Source organism: Gopherus evgoodei, chromosome 10, assembly GCF_007399415.2.
Source record: "Gopherus evgoodei ecotype Sinaloan lineage chromosome 10, rGopEvg1_v1.p, whole genome shotgun sequence".
In the NCBI taxonomy this organism is placed as follows: Eukaryota; Metazoa; Chordata; order Testudines; family Testudinidae; genus Gopherus; species Gopherus evgoodei.
In genome coordinates, this window is record NC_044331.1 from 32,567,238 (window position 1) to 32,593,584 (window position 26,347).

General features: G+C 41.8%; 1 protein-coding gene across 3 annotated transcripts in view; it reads right to left on the minus strand.

Moving 5' to 3' along the window:
- Positions 1–26,347, minus strand: part of RORA (RAR related orphan receptor A) — a 539,659-nt gene that overhangs the window by 82,219 nt on the left and 431,093 nt on the right. For 2 of the 3 annotated variants that reach the window (XM_030578386.1, XM_030578385.1), the window contains exon 1: positions 1,607–1,836. The exons of the other annotated variant lie outside the window; for it this stretch is intronic. In XM_030578386.1, the coding sequence (XP_030434246.1) occupies positions 1,607–1,637 (31 nt within the window). In that variant the 5' untranslated portion in view covers positions 1,638–1,836. Of the gene's footprint in view, positions 1–1,606; positions 1,837–26,347 lie in introns of those variants that run through there. 3 annotated transcript variants of the gene reach the window in all.

Here is a 26,347-nt window from a genome sequence, read left to right on the forward strand (position 1 = left end):
AAACAAATATTTTGGATCAACCTGGTTACAGTCTATTGTCAACCTAATTTAGAGATGCTAATGATTAATGGATAGTACTATCTTTCTATTCATCTAGTCTTCTCTGTTAAAAAGAGAGTCAGAAGCTTAGCAGCTGTAAATTATCATGCTTCCATTGCACACTGGTGTCTTTCACTTTAGTGCATTTGCAAAGTAAAAGACACAACGAAACATACATTTCAGTCTCTACCAGGATCATCATTAAATATTCAATTTCAAATAGTTCATTTTAAAAGGAGATCTGTATACAAAAAAAGGCTTAGTATTTTTAACTGTGAAACTCAATTAATAAATTTACAAAGACTGGATTACAAAGAAACAAGGTCCTAGTTAAATAGAACTGTTACAATGTTTAGATATGTGCTTTTTTATTGTTTTCTTGATTTAAAAATATGCTGCACTACACAGTTTATCTGTGGATCCCATTATATTAGAAAACACCACAAATTATTTGAAAACATACCTTTAAACTTTTGATTTCTCATCAAAAAACTTCCTCTGACTCTCCCCAATCCTTCATTGTCCCTCAGGAAGGACTGGGATTTGAAAGCAGAGAAAGTGTCAGATTTTCAAGCATCATTTCATAATGCTCACTTTTCCTTTCAAACCAAAACCTCATTAAAAATGTACATTTTTTTGAGCCTGTCATTTTTAGCCACACAAACTGTCCACAGGACACCACACTCTCTCTTCCTTTCTATCAGAAGTATGTTTTACTGTAAATATTAGAGGCAGATTTTATTAAGATTATGCAGCACGTCTCTGCTTTATGCAATCCCAACCATGTTAATCATAACCTCTCCCTCTGCAAATCATGTGGACAGATAAAAGTTGGAGGATAAGAGAGAGTTTATGTAAAAGTATAAAGTACAGTTCTCTAAGCACACAGCTGGTCTGGGCAAAACCAAAAAGGGAACCTTTCCGCACGTGCCTGGTCACTTTCACTACTTGATTAGCTCTAACTCAAACCAAAAGCAAACGCCAAAAGAAGCGGTAGATGACACACTCCAGTGTGAGCTACTTCAGCTGTAAGGATTAATAAGAAATAGCCGCCGCTCTGCAGTAGCTGGCCCAGATGGGTCCCCCTCGCCGAGAAAGGTAACTGCCGAGCCAGTTCAGAAGCAGGGCAGGCGCTCGGGGACAGACCCGCCGCAGCAGCCCGGAATCTGCAGACTGCCCTGGGGTGCGGGGGGTACCGCAGCGATCGCAAGTGCGTTCCGCCAAGCTGAACCTCTCCGCAAGGTCTGGTGCGCGGTCCTGGGGGGTCAGAGGGGCACGGCGAAGCAGCACCAGCTCCCCAGCACAGTCACCCCTGAGGAGCCAGCCACGGGACCGCCGCGCCGAGCAGCGCTCTCCGAGCACGGGACTAGCCCCACCAACTCCCCCCGCAGCCACCCAAGCCTCGGCAAAGGGACCAAGTCACAAGCAACTCGACCACCTGAGAGCTGCCCGTGGCACTCCCCGCCCCGATCCCCCAGCACACCCGCTGGCCGGCCGGCCGGCCCCGTGCGCCCAGCTCCCCGGCGGGGCGAGCGCCCATCCCCGCGCGGCGCGGCGCGGCGCCTACCTTTCATCGCGGCGATCACAAAACACATCATTTGTCAGGGCGACGCGGCGGGGAGCAGAGCCCCGAGGATGGGCTGGGTGCGCGCTGGCCGGGCCCCTGTCCTTGTACCACCGCCTCAGCAGCATCTGCCGCCTGCCAGCTGACAGCCCGCCACCGCCTCCTTCCCCGGGCCCATAGGAGACTCCATGTGACCCGCTGACATCGAGCCACCCTCCCTCTCTCCTTGTTTACACCGCTCGCCTCCTCCCCGCCCTGCCGGGACTGAGCGGCAGCGCCGCCGGCCAGTCACAGGCAGAGAGGCGGCAGCACCGCCTCCTCGGGACTGGGCCCGCTGGGCTGCCGCGGCGGCTGTCTGGGGCTCGCGCCATCTCCAACGGCGGCTGCGCGCCCAGCCCCCTCCCCCTGCCCGAAAACACCCGGAGCACGAGCGCTCCGGGCTCTCCAACTTCAGCAGCCGGCGGGCAGCGAGCGAGCGAGCCGCGCGCCTGCACAACCAGCTCGCCCGGTGCACGCCAGCAGCAGGGAACGCTGCCCTGCGCTAAAACAAGCCGCTCGCGTCAACCCACCCCCGCACCACTGACCGGCCACGGGGAAGAGCTGGACTCTGCGTCTGCCACCAAGGAGTCTATACTGGGATTGGGGCTGCTTTGCGGGAGGCGCCTAGGAGAAGGGCTGTGGCGAGCGCCCTTTCAGGCTAGGTTACATTGCACTGTATGCGCTAAAACAACGAGCGGGCCAGTGGCACCTTAAAAATTAACAGGTTTATTTTTAAGTTCTTCAGCTGCAGGGCACCTGTATCTGTAATTTTCACTCCATGCAGCTGAAGAATGGTTTATTTTTACTCATGAAAGCTTATGCCCAAATAAGTTTGTTAGTCTTTAAAGTGGCACACCCCCCCCCACCTCCTTGTTTTTCTGGATACAGACTACCAAGGCTACCCCTCTGATACTTGAATATGCTAGTGTCTCCTGCAAATAGCTTCCAAACGAGCCACTTTGGCATTACCCTGAATGCTGATCATCAACGCAGGGCCAGTGCAGAGGATTTTCAGACCTCTAACCCTCTCTCCCCTTTGTGAAATTTAAGTGCTGTAGTGTTAAAGCAAGACACTGCTGGAGGGAAAATGGCCTTTCTTTCCCGCACCTGGCCTTATTGGAAATTAAAAGCAGCAATTATTAGGTTGTGATTCAATGAAGGGTAGATGTTCTCAAGTATAGGGTCTGTGTTTTCAGTTGTGGCCAGCACATACATAATTAAAAAACATCACATCTGAGTACCTGGTGATGTACTTCCAAGCAAAATGCAGCTTGCACTGCTTTTCCCTTGATCTCTGCTCCTGTTTACACTTTTCCAAAGGATTGTATTTTGAACTGAAAAATAACATCTTATATTAAGAATAGGTCACAGCGTGACAAAACTAAATATTTATTAGTTATTGATTTAGAAGTTGACCTAACTGAACTTTTCCATTTTAAGTATATTCTATGATCGGTTCAATATTCCCTCAGAATTTACTGTAAAATGGATGAAGCATAATTCTATCATTGGATGTTTTCAATATTCTGGATAGCAATAGCTGTCACCATACTGTCTATCTGTTTGCATTAAATTTAAATTTTGCAGCTTTGATATGTACACTCTAGACACACACAAATTCAACTTATTCAAGTACACTCTGAGGAAAATTATATTAGCAAGAACGTTCATTTTGCCTAATCTTGCCCTAGTAATGGGAGCAGAGAAATTCTCAAAATAAGAGTAAAGTAGAGCATAGATACACTATAACAGGGGTAGGCAAACTACAGCCCACGGGCCTAAGCCGACCCGTGAACTCCCTCTGGGGAATGGGGTCTATGGCTTGCCCCGCTTTGGTGCTCCAGCCGAGGTGCTGGGTCAGGGGCTGCACCGTGCGGCTTAGCCTCACTCCGGCTGGAGAGTCGGAGTGCTGAGTTGAGGGCCGCTCTGGCGCTCCAGCCAGGGCACAGGGTCGGGAGCCACTCCACACGGCTTCCGGAAGTCAAGGCATAGATCTGCTCTGGCTCCTACATGCTCCAATGACTCCCCGCAGCACTCCAATGGGAGCTGCAGGGACGGTGCCTGTGGATGGGGCAGCGTGCTGAGCCACCTGGCTGCGCCTCCGTGTAGGAGCTGGAGAAGGGACATGGCATGGCATCCAGGAGCCACTTGAGGTAAGCGCTGCTTAGAGCCTGCACCCCTGAGCCTCTCCTCAAGCCCCAATCCCCTGCAGCAGCTCTGATCCCCCTCCCACTCTCCAAATCCCTCGATCCCAGCCTGGAGCACCCTCCTGCACCCCAAACCCCTCATCCCCAGCCTCACCTCAGAGCCCGCACCCCAGCCGGAACCTGCATCCCTTCCTGCACCCCTGATGCAACCCTGATCCCCTTCCCGCCCTCCAAACCCCTCAGTCACAGCCCAGAGCACCCTCTGATGCTCCAAACTCCTCAGCTCCATCCCCACCCCAGAGCCTACACCCCCAACCAGAGTCCTCACCCCCTCCCACACCCCAACCCCAATTTTGTGAGCATTCATACAATTCTATTCATACAATCCATACAATTTCTATTCCCAGATGTGGCCTTCAGGCCAAAAAATTTTCCCACCCCTGCACTATAATGTATATAACAGAACAATAACAATAATGAAGCTATCTGCAGTGGTGTTGTAGCTGTGTAGGTCCCAGGATATTAGCGAGACAAGGTGGATGAGGTAATATCTTTTATTGGACCACATTCTGTTGGTGAGAGAGACAAGCTTTCCTGCTACATAGAGTGCTTGTCTCTCTCATCAACAGAAGTTGGTCCAGTAAAAGGTATTACTTCACTCACCTTGTCTCTTTAATAATGAAGCTAGCACATAAGCTTAAAAAATTACATAAAGACAGATGAGGGGCAAAGGGAACATCTAAATGTTTGAAATAAAGACCTACATTTGAAAGAACATTTAAGAGATGAAGGTATAGGCATCATACTTTAGTAAATGTCCCATAATGGATTATTATATATTTTTAAAAAAGGCACAATACATTATGGTATTCTTTACATGTGATTATAAGCCACTCAGGTATACCTAGCCATTTATCTGCTTGGCCATTCAAGACACATTAATGCAATGTTTTGAGTTTTTATATCTTCGTTGTTTAAAAAAATCATAACTAGAAGAACTAGACTGATACAGTGATGCTAGAATTAGGTTTCCTATCTTTGGCATACATCATTTGATCCATTTTGACATCCTTACTTTCATTAAGTAGAGCCTTACTTTTCAACAAGCAGAATAAGGTACTACTCAATGAGCAAGGATGGAAGAATAGCACCCCAAATTATGTTGTTCTTCATAGTACTTCACCTATAAAACACATGTTTAACTCATAATACACTGAACAGAAATCATACAAGACATGTTGGACTGGATCAAGTTCTGTTATTATGTTGTTTATAACTTTTCAGATGCTGGAAAATGTTTCTTTTACATTTGGGTCAGTTGTTTGACGCACCCACACTTTGAAATTTTGATGTATTAGGATAACTTTAAGTCTAGAAAGAAAGAATGATGTCTTAATGTATTGTAATGTAGAGCTAGACAAACATTTCATTCTGACACAAGTAATGTCAGACCTAGGCTTGAAAAATGTCTAGTCCACTAGCACCAGTCTGGTTGTCAAATATTTAACCTTAAGGTATATAACCTTACATTATTACTGATCTGTATTTATTTCCAGTCCAACTGAAATGAAACTGATAATCTGCAATGACATCTGATGTACTAAATGGCTCCAGTAATAAATAGTCAACACAAATTTTGATTCCTACATTTTACGATATTTGCTTCATATATTTACAGAAGGTTAGCCATTAGTCATTTTAAATGATGAATATAATACCTGTCTTTATATCTTAAAGCTTTAGAATGTTAGTACCACACACCTGAGGGAAAAATACTTTTTTCCCCCTGCATTCTATGCTTCCATATGAAATTCCCATCTAAAACCATCTTCAAAATTCTGTTTTTCTAGCCTACATAGTCAGTGTTTAACCTACACACATATCCAATTACCTTTGTGTCTTCCAGATGCCTCATTCTGATCATCCAATCCAAAACTGACTTCTGATTTTTAACCAAGAGTAAGTATTACAGTAATTGTAGAGAGCATTACATGAATGTAGTCAACATATGAATAGCAAGAGAAATACCTTATTTGCTGTCATTTTTCATATCCTGCTCTCACAATGACAGTCTTATAACAGTTAACTCAGCATTACAGTTTACTTGACCAGAATGTATTCTCATTTTCTTATAAGCAATTTCTCAAACCTGAATCAATTAAGTAATATGAAGAACACTTTTCAGGTATTAGAAACTTACATTACGCTTGGATTATGTATTACTTGATGAATCTTAATAAATATTAAGATTAAAATATTGTAAATATCCATACATTTGTCAGACAGGAGAAATGACACATATGATTAGACGTAATTCATTTGTTTATGGATCCAATGACCACATGAAGGTATTGAGACCACATTAATGATCCTGTATATGGTTTACACAAAAGACTGGGAGGAGAGGATGGAGGAGATAAGGAGGGAGACTGTGGATCAGGACTCGTGGGCTCTATTCTCTTCCCTCCCACTTACGGTGTACACGTGTACAGATCACTTGGAACTCAGCTGTTGTTCTATGGGTGGCGTGTAGCTTTATTAATTAGGTCAAGCACAGGAGTGACTCTCCCTCAACCACTGCTGGTACCCTAAAGATGTATATATTCATCAGCACATGCCTTCAAGAGAAGTAACATGACTCTTTTCTTTGAAGCTAACCACTTTTGGGGTGGTATGTGCTGTAAAGGGAGCAAGGAAGGAGGATAACTGAGTCTGGACCTTCCACAGTAGATACCCATTTACAACCTGACCTTCTCTTGTGCACCTGAGCAGTGGCCAGCCACAACCTGGCCTTTAACTTTCCTGTGCCTCACTTTATCCATATGTGAACTAGGTATATCTACCACACAGGGGTGTTAAGAAGCTAATATTTGTAAACCATTGGGAGACCATTTACTAAATTCTGTAGCATAGCTATCTATATTACAGTATGTAAATCCTCTTGTAATCAAATTACTGCATGCTGCCTCTGTTACATTTAGATGAGAACCTTGTTTATTCCAGAACGAGTGTAGTATAAACAGCATTAAATAAAATGGCCCCAGATCTATGTATTTTTGGATGTCAGCAGAGAAAAAATGTATGGACTGTGTTTAAAACTCACCTAGAGCTGACTTTTTCTTATGAAAAGTTTTTTATTGAAAAAATAGCCTGAAGCTTTCATCACAAATTGGGGACCTGAATTTTATTTTTTCTTTTTCTTTGATGTTTTCATGTATTTTTATTAATGATTAACAAAATTATTAGTTTTTTGAAAACCCAGTTTTTAGTAAGAAAAAGAGGTCTTCAGTAAATTAAAAACTTCAGTGATTTCAAAACAGATTGATAAAAATAATTAAAAAAACTTTTTTCATAAAAGTATCCAAAAATTGGGCAAAAATGGGCTTCTTTCTACTAGTGAATTGGAAACAATTTGAAATTGCAAACTTTTACAAACCTGGTTTCCCCATTTTTAAGCAGTTCTAAACCTAACCACTTTTGGCCAAAATTCTGGGGAAGGGCTATTACCAATGATGGGTAAATATAAGCAGTTTCTGGAGATAAACACTGGCAGAATACTAGTAGATTAAGAGTTTAGTACAGAGAATTCTGGCAACCACTATAATGTATAACTAATCTCAAACACCAGAAATCCACATTCTTATGTCTTTTACTCCTCACACAGCAATGATTATATGGAAAAAAAACAAACCACGGTCCCAGTGGAGTCCAAATAAACATGTTTATTACATATACACACATAGAATACCTTGCTACATTGCTGGTCTCAGTTGTTAGCCCCCTAGTGGTGCTCACTATTTAAAGGGACACTATCCAATTCCTATACACCAGCAGTTCTCAACCAGGGGTCCGAGGTCCCCTGGTGGGCTGCGAGCAGGTTCCAGGGGGTCTGCCAAGCAGGGCTGGCATTAGACTCACTGGGGCCCAGGGCAGAAAACAAAAAGCCCCCACCTCCTTGAGCCCCACCACCCAGGGCCTGAAGCCAAAGCCTGAGCAGCTTAGTTATGCGGGCCCCCCTGTGGCTTGGTACTCTGGGCAATTGCTACCCCCTAATGCCACTCTGTGTTTTTTATATGCAGAATAACAATTCTTGTGGCACTGGTGGGCTGTGGAGTTTTTACAGCATGTTGGGGGGGAAGGGGGGAGTTCAGAAAGAAGAAGGTTGAGAACCCCTGCTATACACTATATACATGGAGGGAGAATGATAGTCCCTATATCTCAAGATTAATTTCTCTGCAGCTTTTGCTAACATTTTAACTCAACCGATTTATTTGCAGCACTACAAGCAGTTAATCAGTGAAGCTGAATATAGCATTGGTCATCCCAGTTCAGGTACCTCTTTTGCTGTTATTTATAATGGACACTAGTACTCCTAAACTGCCATACTACCTTACTTCAGACACAGCATGTCCCAGAGTTCTTATTGGTGCAGTGTGCTTTCATACCACTCCCAATGTGAAACTGGCTATATGTCACAATCAAGCCATTTTGTGAACTCCCCCACTATTTTTATTGAGGTACATTGTTATTCACTTCCTTTCTTGAATTATTTCATTGTTGCTGTGCTCTGTTAAACAGCTGCTATAGTTCTGCAGTTGGTGAAATAAAATAAAGACATACACAGAGTTTGCAAATGCGTTGGAATGCTTCTAGATGAAATGTAAGTCTACAAAGTCATTATCATTATAATCAGTTAGATATGATGTTGGCAATGAAAGGTTTGAAAGATCTAGTCAAATTTATTGTCACCCAAACTCCTCCAACCTTGAAAACCACTGAAAGGACATCACACATTTGCTGTGTCTCTAAATGTAAGATGTCTTCCTAATCACTTTAATTCCAAAGTATAGTGAGGTTAAGATTATGACTGATTAGTGGTCACTGAATGCATATCAGACCATGAAATTATAGAGAGATTACCAACAAATGTATCAAGCTGCATTTGATAAGATATATTAAAGCCCTAAGCTGGGGTTAAGATGCAACTAGTATTGGTCACTCTGCTGCACTGCAGAGTCCTTGCTTGAGCTCACAGTGTTTCTCTGCTATGGTTCTGAAGTCAACCACATTTTAAATATTATCTTGTAGATTGCTCACCCTTACCAGCAACTGAATCACCTCCCTTCACTCACAATTACACACCATCTCAACAGTCACATGACCTGTGCTGCTTGTGGAGAATTGGAGAGGTGTAAGGCTACTGTTGGAGTTGATTGTTGATTTCTCCATAAGAAATGGCAAGGTCCTGGCTTCCCTCAAAGAAACAACTGTTAGGCCCTTTTTCCTGGAGTCACCTGTTGACCCAGACTCTCTCTCGAAAAAAGCACTCTGGCTCAATGATCACTCTTTGAAGGAAAATTGAGTAGATTGTAGTGAAGCAATTCCAGAACTTCCTGGAATTTTCAAGTCCTTTTTACTCTAGTTACCTTGGTTTGAGGCATGGCTATAGTATGGAAACAACTCTGATAATGTTGGTTGATTACCTATCAATCATCTTCCCGATGATGGATGAAAATAAGTATCCATACTGAAAATACATCAGCATGTCTATAATGTATCTGGACTCCTAGCACGAGTTTCAGGAGTTGTTTGAATGCCTCTGTTCCCTTCTTTCTGAGAGATCCCAGAGTAGTACTAGAGAACTGTACTCTCTAGCATAGGGTACAGCACAGGGTTCTGTGTGGTTATCCCTTTTTTTCAACACATGTATTGGAATGAAGAGGGTTAGAGAGGAAGTGACATCTGGTTACAGTGTCTTCAGAACACCAGTGGCATTCAGGTCTATATTTACAGACCTGCCTGTGCTACGTGTAACTGAGAATGAGATCTGGATGAGCATTCATTAGACAAGACTGAGATAACGTACATAGAGCGGGGAAGCATTGGTAGAAATTATACCAGTAATCTCATTTGATGGAGCCTGCCTGCCATTTTATTCCATGGGTCACAGACAATGGTGTTACTGGTCCCTAGCTGTTTCCGTAGAAGCAGTTGCTCAGCATGCTTTTTATCATCTGTCCTTGGCAAAGAGATTACATCTTATGGTTGAATGTGGTCCTCAGTATAGCTTGGCACTTCATGGTTAGGTTACATAGTGGTACATCTTCAGGCTCTTCAGGCATCTAGTTTGAAATCCAGAAGCCCAATGATTAAGTAGCATTTCTCTCCAAGGGCACATCATTGCAGTGCTCTATCATCTGCACTGGCTAGCGACTGAAGTTCAAGGAGATGGTTTTGACCTGCAAAGCCAAGAAGGTTCAAGTCTTGGCAGCTTGAGAGACCACTTCTTTCCTCATATGGTAATACAGGAGTTGCAATTACCTGAGATGCTGGATGTAACATTTCATTTCAGTGGGAGAGGGCTAATAGCAAAACATATCCTTACCTTTAGTTATGGTACCAGCCACTTGTTTTTCCATAGATGAAAGGGAATGCTGCGGGTGCTGGGAAGTGGGACGGAGCAGAGGGCATCTGCTTTGAAACTGGGATTTTCTAATATATCTGTCTTCAACATTGTTTGATATATTTCAAAATTGTATCTTCAGTTCAATGTGCCTAGAGAATTACATAGGTGCAGCTGGAAAGAACTCTGAATAAAAACAAGGAAGGACCTGACTGTGCAGTTTTTCTTTGCCCACAATGAGTAGGACTTACTCTCAGCTGTCTCACTGAGACTACTCAGGTGAGTAAAGGCTACAGAATCTACCCCTAAATACACAATATTTGCCCTCTCACTTCTTTCCAGTTTGGGCAAATTTAATCTAAACTCTATGCCACTGTTTTGATTTCCTCAAGTCATGCCTTATCCATCCAGCCATTATATGTGACAAAAACTCTCCTCAATTTCGAGGCTTCATTTGGACAAATCAGCTTTCTCTGCTGTTAGCGCTCTGAGAACAAATATGGAAATTATTTTGCTTTCATTGGAAAATAGCTGTTTCTGTCCAGTCAAGCAAACTAATCAATTATTCTGCGTTATGAAATACTCTTTTTATAACTATTGACATTTCAGTCAGTTGTGCCACATGTCAATAGTGGTTTTACTGCTCACATTTAAACTACAGCTTATCGGACAGGATTCATCTAAGTTGACATTGTCTGATGAGCAGCATATTCTTGCTCCCATGAGCATATACATTATTTATACAGCATTGCATTGCATTGAAGAATATTTGTGCTAAGATGAAAACAATTAAGGCATATTTTCATGTTCTGATACAAAACATACGTTTAATACCAAATGTGCTCTCTAAAATAATTGAAGTTCAATTTAATGCTGCTCTCCAGCATTATTTTTCAAACCACTTAACATGAGGTTCTAAGCTTCTCTGACTCCCATTCTTCAAGCACAATACTTACGACTGGACACATCTTAGGCACTGCGTAATTCATTCCCTTCAGTTCCTCCCACAGATTAATTCTGATCTCTAAAATGTTAATGAATTTTGGTAAAGGCTAGAAGTGCCTTAATGACATACAGTTATATCACCGTTCATATCTTCCATCCCTTTCCTCTGTTGGTAACAAGCAAACTGTTTTTCATGGATCAAATACTACCGCTGTAATAACACATCATGCCCAGCCCTGGAGTCTTCATTCAAGATGCCCTCCTATACCAGACCAGATTTAGTAATTTACAGAAGAAAGCTCATTACTGTACATTGCTCTTAGTGAAAAATAAAAAATAAATGATAAGCAGATGTAGGTCTTGTATGAAACACTTTCCAAGTGACAGCTAATTATAACTTTTAAAGCATCAAGGATTTAATAAACTTTAATGATTTTATTTTTAAAAAAGCCCCCAAATATTGAATGAAACAAGCAAAAGGCTACCTGGCTACATACAATGACAAATAAGCTGCAGAAACAATGATACTGTTACTGGGCATGAAATTTATACAGATCATTCCCTTCAATAATTATGATTATCAGACATGATAAAGTGACACTGTTGAAGGATATTAGTCTTTAGTGGATGCAAAATAACAAGATGATTCACTGACAAAGGAAGCTAATTATTAGAGAATATTGTTTACCAAGTTCTGAAGAGAATACCTGCATAGTATAACCTTTTTCAGAAAGAAAGAAAGAAAGAAAGAAAGAAAGATGCTAAGTTGATGCATTTGATTAGAAAGTGGTGCATATAGGGCAGACCACCTACAGTGAATGATGCATTGCTTCATATAAAACCCAACCAAAATTTATATTAAGTTAGCTAGAGACAGCAATTTTTATTTTATATATTTAGAAAAAAGCCATGGAAACTACTCATAAATGTCTCATTTCTTATCTTAATAATTTAGAATGAACTACTGTTGCTTGCTTGATAAGAATCATTCCTAACTCAGGATTTAAAACTCATTAGCATACCTTTATCTGACAGAATGGAAGTCGCCAAGTATTTTTCACATAGGCACATCATTTCTGATTATTTCAATTCAATTTTAAATGATCTTTGACAGGGATACTGAAAGGCTTGTCAGAGAATAGAGAAACATTATGACATTCCTTCCCCATATCCCTTTCCAGAACATGAAAGAGGAGGGGCAGTTAATAGAATCAAGACTAATTTAAGACACAGTTAATCTTCACTTTAAGGCTGTTATAACTTGTGGGGCTGAGAGGAGGTTACCTCTAACACAGCAGCAGCTGTACTGTGGCTCACAACTGTATTCAGATTGTAACACACACCCCAGTATTAAACACAAATACCTTGGTTTCAAAGCAAATGTACTGCAAGGATGTACTTTGCAGACTACTGCTTGTGGATGCGCTTGGATTTCAAGACATTTTTAAAATGTCCAAATATTATTTAAAATTATACTCAGTCTTTTGAATCATTCTGTTAATTATTCATAGATAGATTCTAGGGTCAGAAGGGACCAATGTGATCATCTAGTCCGACCCCCTGCACAAAGCAGGTCACAGAACCCTACCCATCCACTTCTATAACAAACCCCTAACCTATGCCTGAGTTATTGAAGTCTTCAAATTGTGGTTTGAAGACCTCAAGCTGCAGAGAATCCACCAGCAAGTGACCCATGACCCATGCCCCATGCTGCAGGGGAAGGCGAAAAACCTCCAGGGCCTCTGCCAATCTGCCCTGGAGGAAAATTCCTTCCCGACCCCAAATATGGCGATCAGCTAAACCCTGAGCATGTGGGCAAGACTCACCAGCCAGCACTCAGAAAAGAATTGTCTGCAGTAACTCACATCCCATCCCATCCAACATCCCATCACCAACCACTGGGCATACTTATCTGGCGATAATCAAAGATCAATTGCCAAAATTAGGCTCTCCCATCATACCATCCCTTCCATAAACTTATCAAGCTTAATCTTAAAGCCAGATATGTCTTTTGCCCCCACTACTCCCCTTGGAAGGCTGTTCCAGAACTTCACTCCTCTAATGGTTAGAAACCTTCGTCTAATTTCAAGTCTAAACTTTCTAGTGTCCAGTTTATACCCATTCGTTCTTCTATCTACACTGGTACTAAGCTTAAATAATTCCTCTCCCTCCCTAATATTAATCCCTCTGATATATTTATAAAGAGCAAGCATATCCCCCCTCAGCCTTCTTTTGGCTAGACTAAACAAGCCAAGCTCTTTGAGTCTCCTTTCATATGACAGGTTTTCCATTCCTTGGATCATCCTAGTAGCCCGTCTCTGAACCTGTTCCAGTTTGAATTCATCCTTCTTAAACATGGGAGACCAGAACTGCACACAGTATTCCAGGTGGGGTCTCACCAGTGCCTTATATAACGGTACTAACACCTCCTTATCTTTGCTGGAAATACCTCGCTTGATGCATCCTAAAACCGCATTAGCTTTTTTAACGGCCATATCACATTGGCGGCTCATAGTCATTAATTGAAGAGTATTGAATGATTTTCATATTATAATAAAAATAGTAACCAAGGTAGCATTTTTTACTGCTTTTAGTTAAAGAACTTATTTGTGTGACCCCTAGCATGTGCAATTCTACCTGATAAATGAACAATGTATGCTTGATTTTCAGTTAAGTGCATCAGAGGACACTGCACACAGTTACCTGATTTGGACATGTTAACCACATGACACCATCATGCTTGTCTCTCCCTCGGGTTCTGATCCAAAGTCCCTGGAAGTCAAAAGAAGCACTCCCATTGAATTCTATGGAATTTGGATCAGGCCCTGGGGGTGGTGTTGAATAAAGGTTTGATTAACATCAACTGCATGGCTGCTTACTCAGAAGAGGCAAATCCATGAGTAAGTTATGCAGATCATCCAAGTGAGTGCCCATAAAAAGTTTATATCGCTGCATACATATATTGTTTTATACTGCATATTTTTCAGAAAAAAATGTTTTGTGAATATTTAAGAGGTTTGTTGTTTTTTTTTTAAATTGGTACTATGTTTTATATCTCTTAGCCTGTAAAGCTAAGTTGCTTTATTAACATGATTCCAACTGTATGGATCTGAAGAGGAAGAGAAAAAAAAAGGACAAATATTGAAAATCTCTAAAATTCAGAAAAAATATATACATAATATTGTTGTAATTATAAGAGTCTATGTTTTACAATCTACCAGGTGACCAAAGGAGTTATCCTATTATAAAGGCAGGATTTCCCATTCCACAGTGTCATAAAGCATGTGTTTGTAGCCTTTATGGTTCCATTCATTACTGGATGTTAAACCACACATGGGAATGGTACATACATGATGGTACAATCTATGCGATAAATTGTGGAATCATGGTATAAACTGCATTTTTCATACACTTTTAACAGTTCTACTTTCTCTTTGGCCAACAACTGAACTCTTACTAACATTAAAATCTCTGAACAGTTTTTGAATGACCACCAGTTTGGTAAAATCCACCAGATAAAAAAACGCTTCCTCACAAAGTCACATTATTTTTAGGTATAGAATGAGCAACATTCAGTCCTGGACCAGAGACAGCACACACAGTTTCCACTCACAATGTTAAATACATGTTCACCTAACTTGTTCCTTTTTTCTTTCATACTTGCTTTCCACCACTTATACATCAACACTATTTTTAATCCCTGCTACTCCTCCTATGTACGTGACATATTTCAGCCTCAAAGGTGAAAGTTTCAGAAAGCTGACTGAGTGAAAACAAAAGGTTTCGATTACAACTGATTTGCAGCCTTAGCTATCGCATGCCATCACAGATGCTATAAAAGTGTGCTTGTATATATCCTGTATTAAACACAAAATGGTTAAACATAAAACTAATCATTGAAATCAATAACACTACTCCCATGTTTAAGGCAAACAGGATTTGGTTCAGTATGTTGGCTCACCTGCACTCCTGAGAACTACATATAAAAGAACTGAGTGTTTTGAAATATGTCAGAAAGCTGAATAATTCTCAGGAGAAACAGTAAGAAGTGCATATAAAACAATGAAAAAGAAGATTATATGACAAAATGCTTGAGAAAACCACTACCAAACAAGACAGAAGACATGCCAATAAAAAGTGAATTAGCAGAAAAGGCTTCCGAAGATAAAGATATGTTAAATTTCCTTGTTAAATGATGACAGCAAGAAGAACCTCAACAATTCACTGATCAAAGACAAAGTGGTAGACTATCCGCCGTTGAGGAAGAGCTAGAGAAGGGATGGAAATGAACTCTTCTGCAGATGACTGAATGGCTAGAATGTGTTGAATGAATAGATAACACCATTTCTGAACAAATGCCTGAGATGAAAGTGGAAGCTGGATCACTTACAATTGAAGAACTGAAAAAAGCCACCAAAGGAGGTGGAGAATAACTAAAGTCCAGAGGTAGTGATGAGATCAACACCAAAATGCTAAACTGTTCTAAGGACAAAGCTTTTGAAGCACTACTGAAGATATGCAGTACAATTGGAAAAAAACAGGAATTGCAATCAAATAGGACCAGAAATGGCACTGTGAAACTGCAAAAGAAGGGCAACCTAGCTCAACGTGGAAACTGGAGAGGACTCACCCTATTGCACCCAGCAAAGTCTTTTTTCAACATTTTTCTTAATCATGCTAAAGATCACATAGAGGAGACACATGGAGAAAAACCAAAGGGGATTCTGACAGAAGCAATTGGTTAGAGATTGCATCATCCCACAGAATGTTACTGAACAATGCAAAGTGCTAAAAGCCTTTCTCAGTCTCAGCTTTGTGTGTAAGGAGAGAATATTTGATAAAAACTATCAAGACATCTTGGGTCTTCTGAACATCTCTGTTAGATTTGCTAAACTGTACTATGACACACTGTACAGTGAAAACAGGCATAAAATAAATGGGTGTCATCAAAATCATGGCACTTTATACTTAAGACCAAGCAACACTACAGAAGCACAGAAAAGATAATTTGGCAGCTGAGTCAGCCATTTGCTAAAACTAGGCAAATATCCGCAGTTCCCTTCATTATAAGGGTATTTGTCAATAGATCTGTAGTCAAGTCACTCCTCTGAGAACTCTGGTTCTGCCTGATTTACAGTGAAATCTGGATTGTGAGTAAACACTATTGCAGTTCATCTCCATACACAAGCATTTTCAGTCAAAAGACCAACATGGATTAAGAAGACTATGTGTTTTTATGATGATTGAAGGGAATATAGTGAGAATATGGCTAGTTATCCTGCAGAGTCATTGTATGTTACATTCTAGAACGATGACTGAATTAATCATGGTCTAAATCCTCCCTTTCATCTGTGCAGACAAGGGAACTGGCAGATCTTAGCCTGGGGGCTGAGGCATGTACTGCATCTCCTGTACTGCATTTACTGCTCCTGGTCTCCATGGTAAGTTCTCCATGATGCTGTTGATCTATACAAGGGGACTGGTGCCTTAAGCCAGGGCCTCCTTAAAAACTGATGCTCTTGGTACCAGGGCCACCCAGAGGATTCAGGGGGCCTGAGGTCTTCGGTGGCAATTTGGTGGCGGGGGGGGGGGTCCTTCCGCTCCGGGACCCGCCGCCGAAGTGCCCCGAAGACCCGCAGTGGGGGCCCCTCATTGCCCAATTACCGCTGAAGCAGGACCCGCCGCCAAAGTGCTGGGTCTTCGGAGGTAATTCGGAAGTGGGAGGTCCTTCCGCCCTGGAGCGGAAGGACCCCCTGCCGCTGAATTGCCAATGATGACCCGGAGGGAAGAAGCTCCAGAGGCCGGGCCCTGTGAGAGTTTTCCGGGGTCCCCAGAGTGAGTGAAGGACCCTGCTCCAGAGGCCCCAAAAAACTCTCGCGGGGGCCTGGGGCAAATTGCCCCGCTTCCCCCCCCCCCCGCTGGGCGGCCCTGCTTGGTATTACCTCATTGGAGGTGGAGAGGGAAGAACTTAATCTATGGGTGTGTGTCTCGGCAGTGAGGCTCCAGAGGGACCAGGTGGAAGTATAAAAGCTCAGGCCCTTTTTATGGATGGCGCAGGCCTCCTGTGGCTTCTCTGAGATTTCTTAAAGATCTTTGCAGAGGGTGGAGGGGAAAGGAGAGAAACAATGCAACTTGGGCATGGATCCCCTGGTTGTTCCACAAGGGTACAAACAACCACACAATGAAGGAATAATCTGGTTTAAACTCTGAGGAGAACCTCGAGACATTTCCAGTGCCCTGTGTGAGTTTTTCCCCAAATATTGATCTAGACCAGGGATAGCAACAGCAACCAAAGGATCTGTGCAAAATCTTCTGGTACCTTTGGGAGGGAACCTTGCAGTCATGATGCATCCCCACCATAGCAGTGCCCCTTAGAACAGGGTTTCCCACACTGTAGGCTGCAGCAAATAAATACCATTGCCAAATACAACAGGGTTTCTGGCAATCCTTATGGATCACATACGGTTGCTACACATTTTCAAGATGCAGTAGGGGAAAAATCAAATCTTAAAATTACAAATTTGAAAGGAAAAATTCATTTTCCTGAAGAAAGTATTATGGCCCCAGTCCTGCACTAACGCAGAGCAGAAGGAGCCAGTCTGCAGGGAGCTACTTGCAGAATCTGGGCCTTCGACCTCCTCTACATTCAGATTGCAGCCAATGTGTCACTGTCTGAAACTAACTAAAACTGAGATGGTGTTTCCACTAGGTGTTTCCACTATGTGGCTGTACCTGGACAGCTGTACAGGAACCTAAAACCTCATTGTAGACCAGGCCTCGGTTTGCATATGCTGCAATAGTGGTATTTTTTTAAAGGTAAGTCTGAGTGTCTCCTTGGTTTGGGCATAAAATCTTGCCCCATCACAACTGAACTCTCAATGATACAGATCTAGAAGAATCCACAGATAATGCAATTCTGCCCACTGAAGTACATGGAGATGCACACATGTGACAAAGACAACATTTGGAGGAATGTGTTTGTAGAGTTCTCATCTCAAGTGAAAACACTCAGATAGTTTGTTTCACCCCCACCCCAAAAAGAATCAAATGTTTCTTTTTGGTTAGCCAGAGAGTCAGACTGTTTCACACCCAGCCACTTAGGTCCTTTAATTTCCATCTTCTCAAGAATGAACTGAAGAGCAAGTTAGAGAAGCCTGTGCTTGGCATTAGCTGGTCCTCACCATAATAATAATAATTGGAGATATACCAATCTCCTAGAACTGGAAGGGACCTTGAAAGGTCATCAAGTCAAGCCCCCTGCCTTCACTAGCAGGGTTGAGTACTGATTTTGCCCCAGATCCTGAAGTGGCCCCCTCAAGGATTGAACTCACAACTCTGGGTTTAGCAGGCCAATGCTCAAACCACTGAGCTCTCATATAAAAATTCTCTTTCATGTAACGCAATACTGGATAAGCAGCAATCCTCCAAAGTTACACAAGCCTCTGCCCTGTCATGTTACAGCTGCTCACTGCTAGTGTATCCAACAGATTCTTGACATGATCCAAAATACAGCAAAGATATACAAACAAAGTTAAAGGACAAAAGTAACATGAGCAGCTGAATGCTCTCTGCTCTGCATGATGAAGAATCTCACCAGAAATAGAACTAAATTGTTCCTCAAGATGATGGAAATGAAGAAACAAACAGGAAAGTACCAGCAAGGACAGCAAGCACCCCACCTAATAACTAGTGATGTGCAAGGTGCATGCAAATGCCAGAATGAGGGGAATCGTATCCCTCTATACCCCTACAGTATCAGATTAGGTATCAACAAAACACTAAACTGAGCAAGGATATTTAAGAGAGTCACAGTCTCTTTTGCATCTTAAAAGAGGTTATTCAGTAGATTCTAGATTATTTTTCTCTATCACAAGGAATTATGTAGTATTTATGTTTCTATTCACTTATGCTGCAATACACCCTCTTCAGTTTCATACATGTACTTTTTTTTTTAAACTCTTAAATTGTAAAATAAAGATGGAGGCAGGAGAGTTTAAGAGTAGAGGGCTGAACCATATCTAAATCTCATCTAAATGAAATGGTTAATCAAGTCCACCTGATGGGTGTGTGTCCTCTAATGTCACTGTCAAAATAAGTGCATGATGTTGCATCATTAACATCACCTGATTTCTTCAAATGAATTAATATCTCCTACACTGATCAACCACCACTGATATTTCCAAAGTGGGATGACTGGTGCTTGGCATTTGTTTTTCCCCATATCCAAAGACTAAGCATATACTATGTGTCTGGATGACTTGTGTTTAGATTAGGAACACAGTGTGTGTGTTTGTCCCTTCTGTACAGACTGCAGCAACACTGATGATAAAAATGGGTGGTGTCTCTTTAACCAGGCAGATTTTAGACATTTAAAGGTGTGGTGCACAGAAAACAAGGACATTAGTTGCCTAATTACAGATAAAAAGCTTTAGAAAAGTGCAAAGAGCTGTGAAAATTTATTATGGAAAAAATTCCCCATTTTTGACCAGCTCCTAGTCAATATGGATGGGAAAGTGCCTTGAGAAATATGGACAGCCATTTGCTGTTCGAGGCAGAATGTTTGGTTTGAATACGAGCAGGATATATAGTAGAGGAAGTAACACTTGAGATCAGAAAGGCAATAGTGGAAGCCTGCAGAGTGTTCAGAAGGTAACAAGTGGTCGGCAATGAGATATTGTGGTTCTGAGTAGAATTCAGATAGGCCTGAGGTTGCAAGTTATTCAACAGTGAGTTAATAGGAAAGCTCCTTTATAAAACAAAGGACTACAGAGAATTTAATTGAACTACATCATCTTTGAAAGGCACTTGTTGTGGAAACCAAGTTTTGTGAAAAGACACAGGAAAGAAGGGAAACTACAGATACACTATGTCTGAGCCAACTGTCTACCTGAGGAAATCAGTTTTAAATGCTGGAGGTGGGACGTAGATAATCTTTGTTCAACAGAGGCATTATCTGGTATCCTCTCCAGAGGACAATAGTTTTATGGTTATAAAGAACAAGCTGTTAAACTCCTCCTCTATACTGCACTCCACCAGCTTAAGAATATTTCATCAGAGATGATTTTTAAAAGGGTTTGCTAGTTTTAAAGGAATTTTCGGTCCTGAACAGGAATAGTAAACTCTGCTTGCTGATCATTTGCTTAACTGATCTATCCATATAAAGCAGGGTTGGAAGCTACATCCTAGATAGAAAAGTTACATCCCTCGGAGAAAGTCTGGGTCAACCAATGGTCAAGGTAAGCAGAAACTCTGTTGACAAGGGTACAAGGAAACTGCAGTGAGACCAGGCAAAAGTACTGAGGCAAGAGGTCTCTGATTGATCTTTGGGGACCCAGAGGCCTATGGCTGAAATCCCCAGCATCTTCTGCAGAAAGGAGGCCTTCCCTTCCAAAATAAGAGGGTGGCATCTCCATTGACTATAAACTATAAACTATAGAAGGGCAAACGGGGCCTTAATTACTGGGCATCCCAAACTCCAGCTCCTAACGCTGAAATTTTGCAGATGCATTTTTCCGTCTAAGATGTAGTTGGTTGTGCCAGTCAGGTAGGTGTGCAATCATTTTAAGCAGCTTATACAAAAAGGCAACTTGCATAAGAATATTTGAGCTTACAGTGCTGAAGGTGCACTTTTAAAAAATGTGTCTAGTCCATGCAACATGTACTGGTTTAAAATTCACTTTTATATACAACTAATCCACAAGTAATTTTGCATTTGGTTTTAAGTACACAGTATCTCTTTGTTAGATCAAACTTTTTGCTTACAAAAAAAATCCAGTCCTTCATTAGGATTGTACATTTTGAAAACATTCTCCTCAATCCCCTGTTTCTGCCAGGCTTGCGCTGCACTAATGATCCAAAAGCAGAAGAAAATCCATGGAAAAGTTTTGTTGCTTCACAAAATCTTGTCAACAGTTTCAAGTTTGACGAGCTATAGATTTCCATATTACATGTCCACACCCAAATGGTGCACAGTTTGAAAGGGAGTGGATTGAAGAGAACTAGATGTTCCTACTTCAAACTACACCTATTATCTAACAAACTAGTACAAACATTTCCCATAACATCATCATGCAGGAGCCTCAAAAGCTGCTTGTTTGGCATCCTTATTGCGCTTCATTAAAGTAATAACTGGCATGTACCTGACTTGTTTATATGAATGATTTGGGAAAGGAAACAGAGCGATCTTTCTTCCTAATTGTGTAGCCAGAAACGACTCAGAGTGCAACTGGTTGAATAATCTTCTCTGCCCCTGTGTATTTTAGAACCACACAGTCTGTTTACTTGAATGCCACGAACTAGAGAGTCTGTCCTGCTAACCCTGTATAACCAATATAGCCGGATTGTCATCTACATCAAACAGAACTGCCAGCTAAATTCAGATTCTGAAATCTGTTACTGGCGAAGTTTGCAGTTTGCAGTTAGAAAAATCATTGCTTGGCTTTTAGAGTGAGCAAATGTGATGTGGAAATTAGGAAGAAGAAATGCTGTGTTTTGAGTTCCTCCTCAGTTTTACAGCGAATAGTGGCACTTTCAGTAAATTTAATATTTCTTTACCATTTTAATATGAGAAGAGAAAGTAAAAGTAATTTTGTGAAAGTTACCTTTTGCGCTGCCATTTTGAACCTGGTATTATTGCAAGCCAAGCATGCAAAACTGTTCCAGTGTTCAGAAGCCACTTCCTTTATCATATACACTGCGCTGTACTCTGCACTGAGAAGCAGTCATTTCAATTTGCATCCGAGTCAAGCTACCTTGCAGGACCATATCTGCATACTCAACTCTTCAGCTGAACTCCCAACTACCTGGTTTGAACACAAACTATTATGTGCCAGTTTTGGTACCCAAAGGTCAGAATCAGCCAGAGCATTTGGAGGTGGGGGTAGGAGGTACCTTTCGAACAAAGCCACCAAAAAGAGCAAAAAACTTTCAAAGCTTTTTATAAGCTACACAGTGTGACACACATGCAAAGAACATTGTTAAAAATACTCCATTTCATTTGCTGTCCCAGAAGGGAGTGAAATGAAACAGGAAAATATTTCAATGCACGAAAAGGCTAGTAGGGGCACCTTCTTATTTTGACTCTTGTGGCATTTCCTTGGATCAGAGGTGACCACTGCAGGCAATAATATAGCACATCCATGATTACTCAGTCCTTTTTAAATTTCCCATATACCGAGCGACTATTCCAGAAGGCTTACCGTAGATTCAGTATTTCTCCTTTTATAAATAACGCACAGCTTGCTGAATTGCTTCCACAAAATGGTAGTGCAGTAATCTGTGGTAACATGGTAAAAAGGTAAATATGCATTATGTTTTGGCTGGCTTATAGCTACATTTCGATGGCTACATTTAGTGCAGCTGGCACAATTCAATCTATGCGTGTTTATTGGGTATAACATTACTACATTTATATAAACTAATGTATCCAAATATATTTTGGGGAGGGTAAGAAGTTAAGGGAGTGGTGACTAAGTCAGGATCCCAAATATTAGGTTTCCATTTGGTATTGGTTTCCCAAGATATCTAATTTCACTTGCAGCGCTGTATGTCTGGGGTTTCTAAGTGTCTAACTGATGGAAAATATTATGTCTGTGTTTAAATCCAATTACTGAAAGCCATTCACTTTATATGGTTATAAGCATTTTAGGTGGGTATGCCAGATGACACATTTTGGTATTGCCATACCAAAGAAATTATGCTAGATTTTCCATAAAGGGAGTAAATTCCTGTGGTTACTTGATCTTGGCTTTTTAAATATCAGCAATATGTCCAACAATACATCCGTTGAGTACTAATCACAGAACTGAGACTCCAAATATGTGACTAATTCCTTACAGGTCTATAAGGATAATAATTAGCCCTTGGGAAAAAGATTTAGTGTTAAAATATAAGCCTTGCAGGAATTGGGAGAAAGAAACATATAAATAACAGGAAGTAGCTACAAGCTCAGACTTTGGAAGGAAGATGGATCACTTTGTAGGAAGACAGATCACTTGTTAAACAATGAATCAAAGCGCTAGGAGGAAAGAGTCATTTAGCCAGGAGGAGAAATGGATGAAGATACCATTCTTCCTTCAATCATAATGGGCCAGATTCACTCCTGATCTAATTCCACTGTAATCAGTTGATTTGCAGCAGGAATAAATTTGGCTCTATGGTTCTAATCCAGCAGTTCCCAAATTGTGATCCCACAGATTACTGGTTGGTAGTCCAAGGACAGCAGACTGCTCACATGGTTCTGGCTCTCCTCATTTCCAGCAGAGACTAGCAGGACAGATGTGAGGGGATATAAGATGATAAGCGAAACTAGACAGGGGTATCCATCCCTCTCCCAAGAAGTACAAGTCTCTTAATAGTTTAAATACACAAATGCTTTCTCAGTGTTACTCTTCCATTATTCGAGCTGTCATAGGGATGTTGCCTGATGGCAAATGGTCCACGAGACAATTTTTCTACTAAAAATATAGTCCACATTATGGGATTTCCTGTTCTAATCCATAAAAGGCATAGAGGGGAGAAATTATAGTGAATATGGAAGTAAACAACTAAGACATGTAGTAGATACATTTGGGAAGTAATACTGATGAAAGACGTTAAAGCAGAAAAAGAAACAGAAGAGTTGATGCTGCATGTTCAGATGTGGATACAAAATTCCCCCTTTGGGTGCATTTGGCCCAAAGTAGTGGTCTAGCCCATTACATGGTTGGGGGCTAGTTGTAAGTTCAGATCCTGGCTACCCAGAAGTTGGGGTGTTCAAACCAGAGGTTTTGGTCCAGGCCCATCCCTACTAAAAACCAGGTGAAAGAACAAAACTTCAGCCAAAGAGTTCCAGTTGCTATTCAGTTCGCTTAGTGGCAACAAGAATACCACAAATCCAAACGCAAACACACCTATCGCTAAGTGGGAAAAAATTACCTGCGGTTTTCACCACAAAGAATCTCTTAAAATAACATTCCTGATTCTGGTTCAATATTCACAATGCTCAAGAGATCCACTTTTTACTCTGAGATTGTAATAAGGTGATCTTTCATGTTCAAATAGCTATCCTGTATATACATTATATTAATGATACAGATATGAGTATCTATATATTATAACTAGTATTACTGATTTGAAACCTTGAGGGTAAGATTCCCCAGTGTGACTTATTCCTGTTAATATTAGTGGAGTTTACACTTCAGTGGGAGAATAGAATCTCTAGTGTTTAACCAGCTTTGGTACTTATATTGAAAGATCATGAAAATTAGTACCTTAGGGAATTCAAGACTCATTAACAAAGTGTTTGACTGAGAGTTCAAGAACACTTATTCTAGTAAATGATAACTACATGAAAGGGTAATCTTCCACGTACAGCATGGGATGGACAGAATTAAATTAAACCTATGTAAATAAAGCTCCTATGCTCATAAGTACAAAAAGGACGTTTCATGGCCACAAAAAGATTAACTCTCCCAGGGAGAGATTAAATCAATACATTTAACCTTTATATTCCACAGGACTATCGCTGCCAAATCACCTTATTTTGGCAAGGATACTTGTGTAAACAACCATCAATTAAATTACAAATCTGGACAATAAATCTAGTTGAATTTCTTCTGGGAATGACACTTGTAGATGTAAATCAAATAGCAGGACAGGGAAAGACCTTAACGGTGATCCCTATAAATTCAAGGTTTATCACAGTTCCTGCACATCCATAAGCCTTGGAAAATTAACTCCATATGGACCAATAGTGTGTTACATTCAAAATGAGAGCATTTAAGGGACATGCCAAAGAGTTTAAGACCAACTGTGTGGGACAGAGGATGAAATTTTGTTTTGTTATATTTGTAGTTCAATATCCAACTCACCAAAACTTTCTTTGGCCTTGAAGTAGTTGATTCCTATTTTAATTCTAGGGGGAATTCTGCGCCACTGCTTGTGCACAGAATTCATGTTCCCCACAGATTTCTTTAAAAAAAAGAATAGGAGTACTTGTGGCACCTTAGAGACTAACAAATTTATTTGAGCATAAGCTTTCATGGGCTCAAATAAATTTGTTAGTCTCTAAGGTGCCACAAGTACTCCTATTTTTTTTGCAGATACAGACTAACACGGCTACTACTCTGAAACAGATTTCTTTGTTTCCCTGCAGAAAAATGACTTTCTGACAGTGAAGCTAAGGGGAAACTGCAAAAGCAGTCACACACCACTCCCTAGCTGCACAGGTACATTGTCTCAGACACCTGGAACAGCTGGCAGAGAGGTAAATCACCTCAGGGCTGGGGACACCCCAGCCAGTGGCTCCTACCCTGACCCAGGATCAGCTACTAGTCCCGGCTGGGCTAGAGGCAGGAGAGGACAGGACTTCCTCTTCCCCTGCAAGGAGTGGCTGGGGCTGTGTCAGACTCACTCCCAGAAACCTCCCTCAGATGCAGGAAGCTCAGCATCCTCCTCTGCTTCCTGCCCCCATCATTCCTCAGCTGCAGGGGAAGAGTTCACTGTACGGGGAGCAGCTCTCCAATCTGCCCAATTCGTGTGCATCTGGACCTCTCATACCCAGACACCCCCACCACACCTCACCCCATACACCCAGAACCCCCTTAGCCCTCCATACCCAAACCCCATCCCACTGAACTTCAATCCCTGCATCTGGAGCCCCCTGGCACCCAGACCCCCTGCCTCTGGACCCCTAGTCCTGCACCCAGATCCCCCCCACTGAGCTCCCTGCACTCATCCCCCCACCTGATGAACCCCACACCCTTCCACCACCCTGAGCCCCCACATCCAGACCCCCGTGCCACTGACCTCCAACTAGCTGCACCCGGTGCCCCACCCCACCAAGTCCCACTCCCCCAGCACCCAGACCCCCCTGCTGAGACTCCCACATCCAGACTCCTCTGCTGACCCCCAACCACTTTCACCTAAAAGCCCCTGAAGAGTCCCATTGCCCCTGCACCTGGAACCCCCCCAACGAGCCCCCTCCACACTTGGATCCTACCTGATTGAGCCTGCCTGACCCACACCTGGTGCAGAAAGGCTGAGTCCCAGGGTGTTTATGGGGCAGGCTCAGGCCTTGCACTGTGTCAGGATCGGGTGCAGCCTCACCACTGAGTCCGTGTCACGGGGATGGGAGGCTGTAGGGTGATTTCCCATCTTCATATAGACAGTGGCCTGTGCTCCCCACTGCCATGCTGGAGCCTCTGCATTTACTGACAAATAAAACTTGCA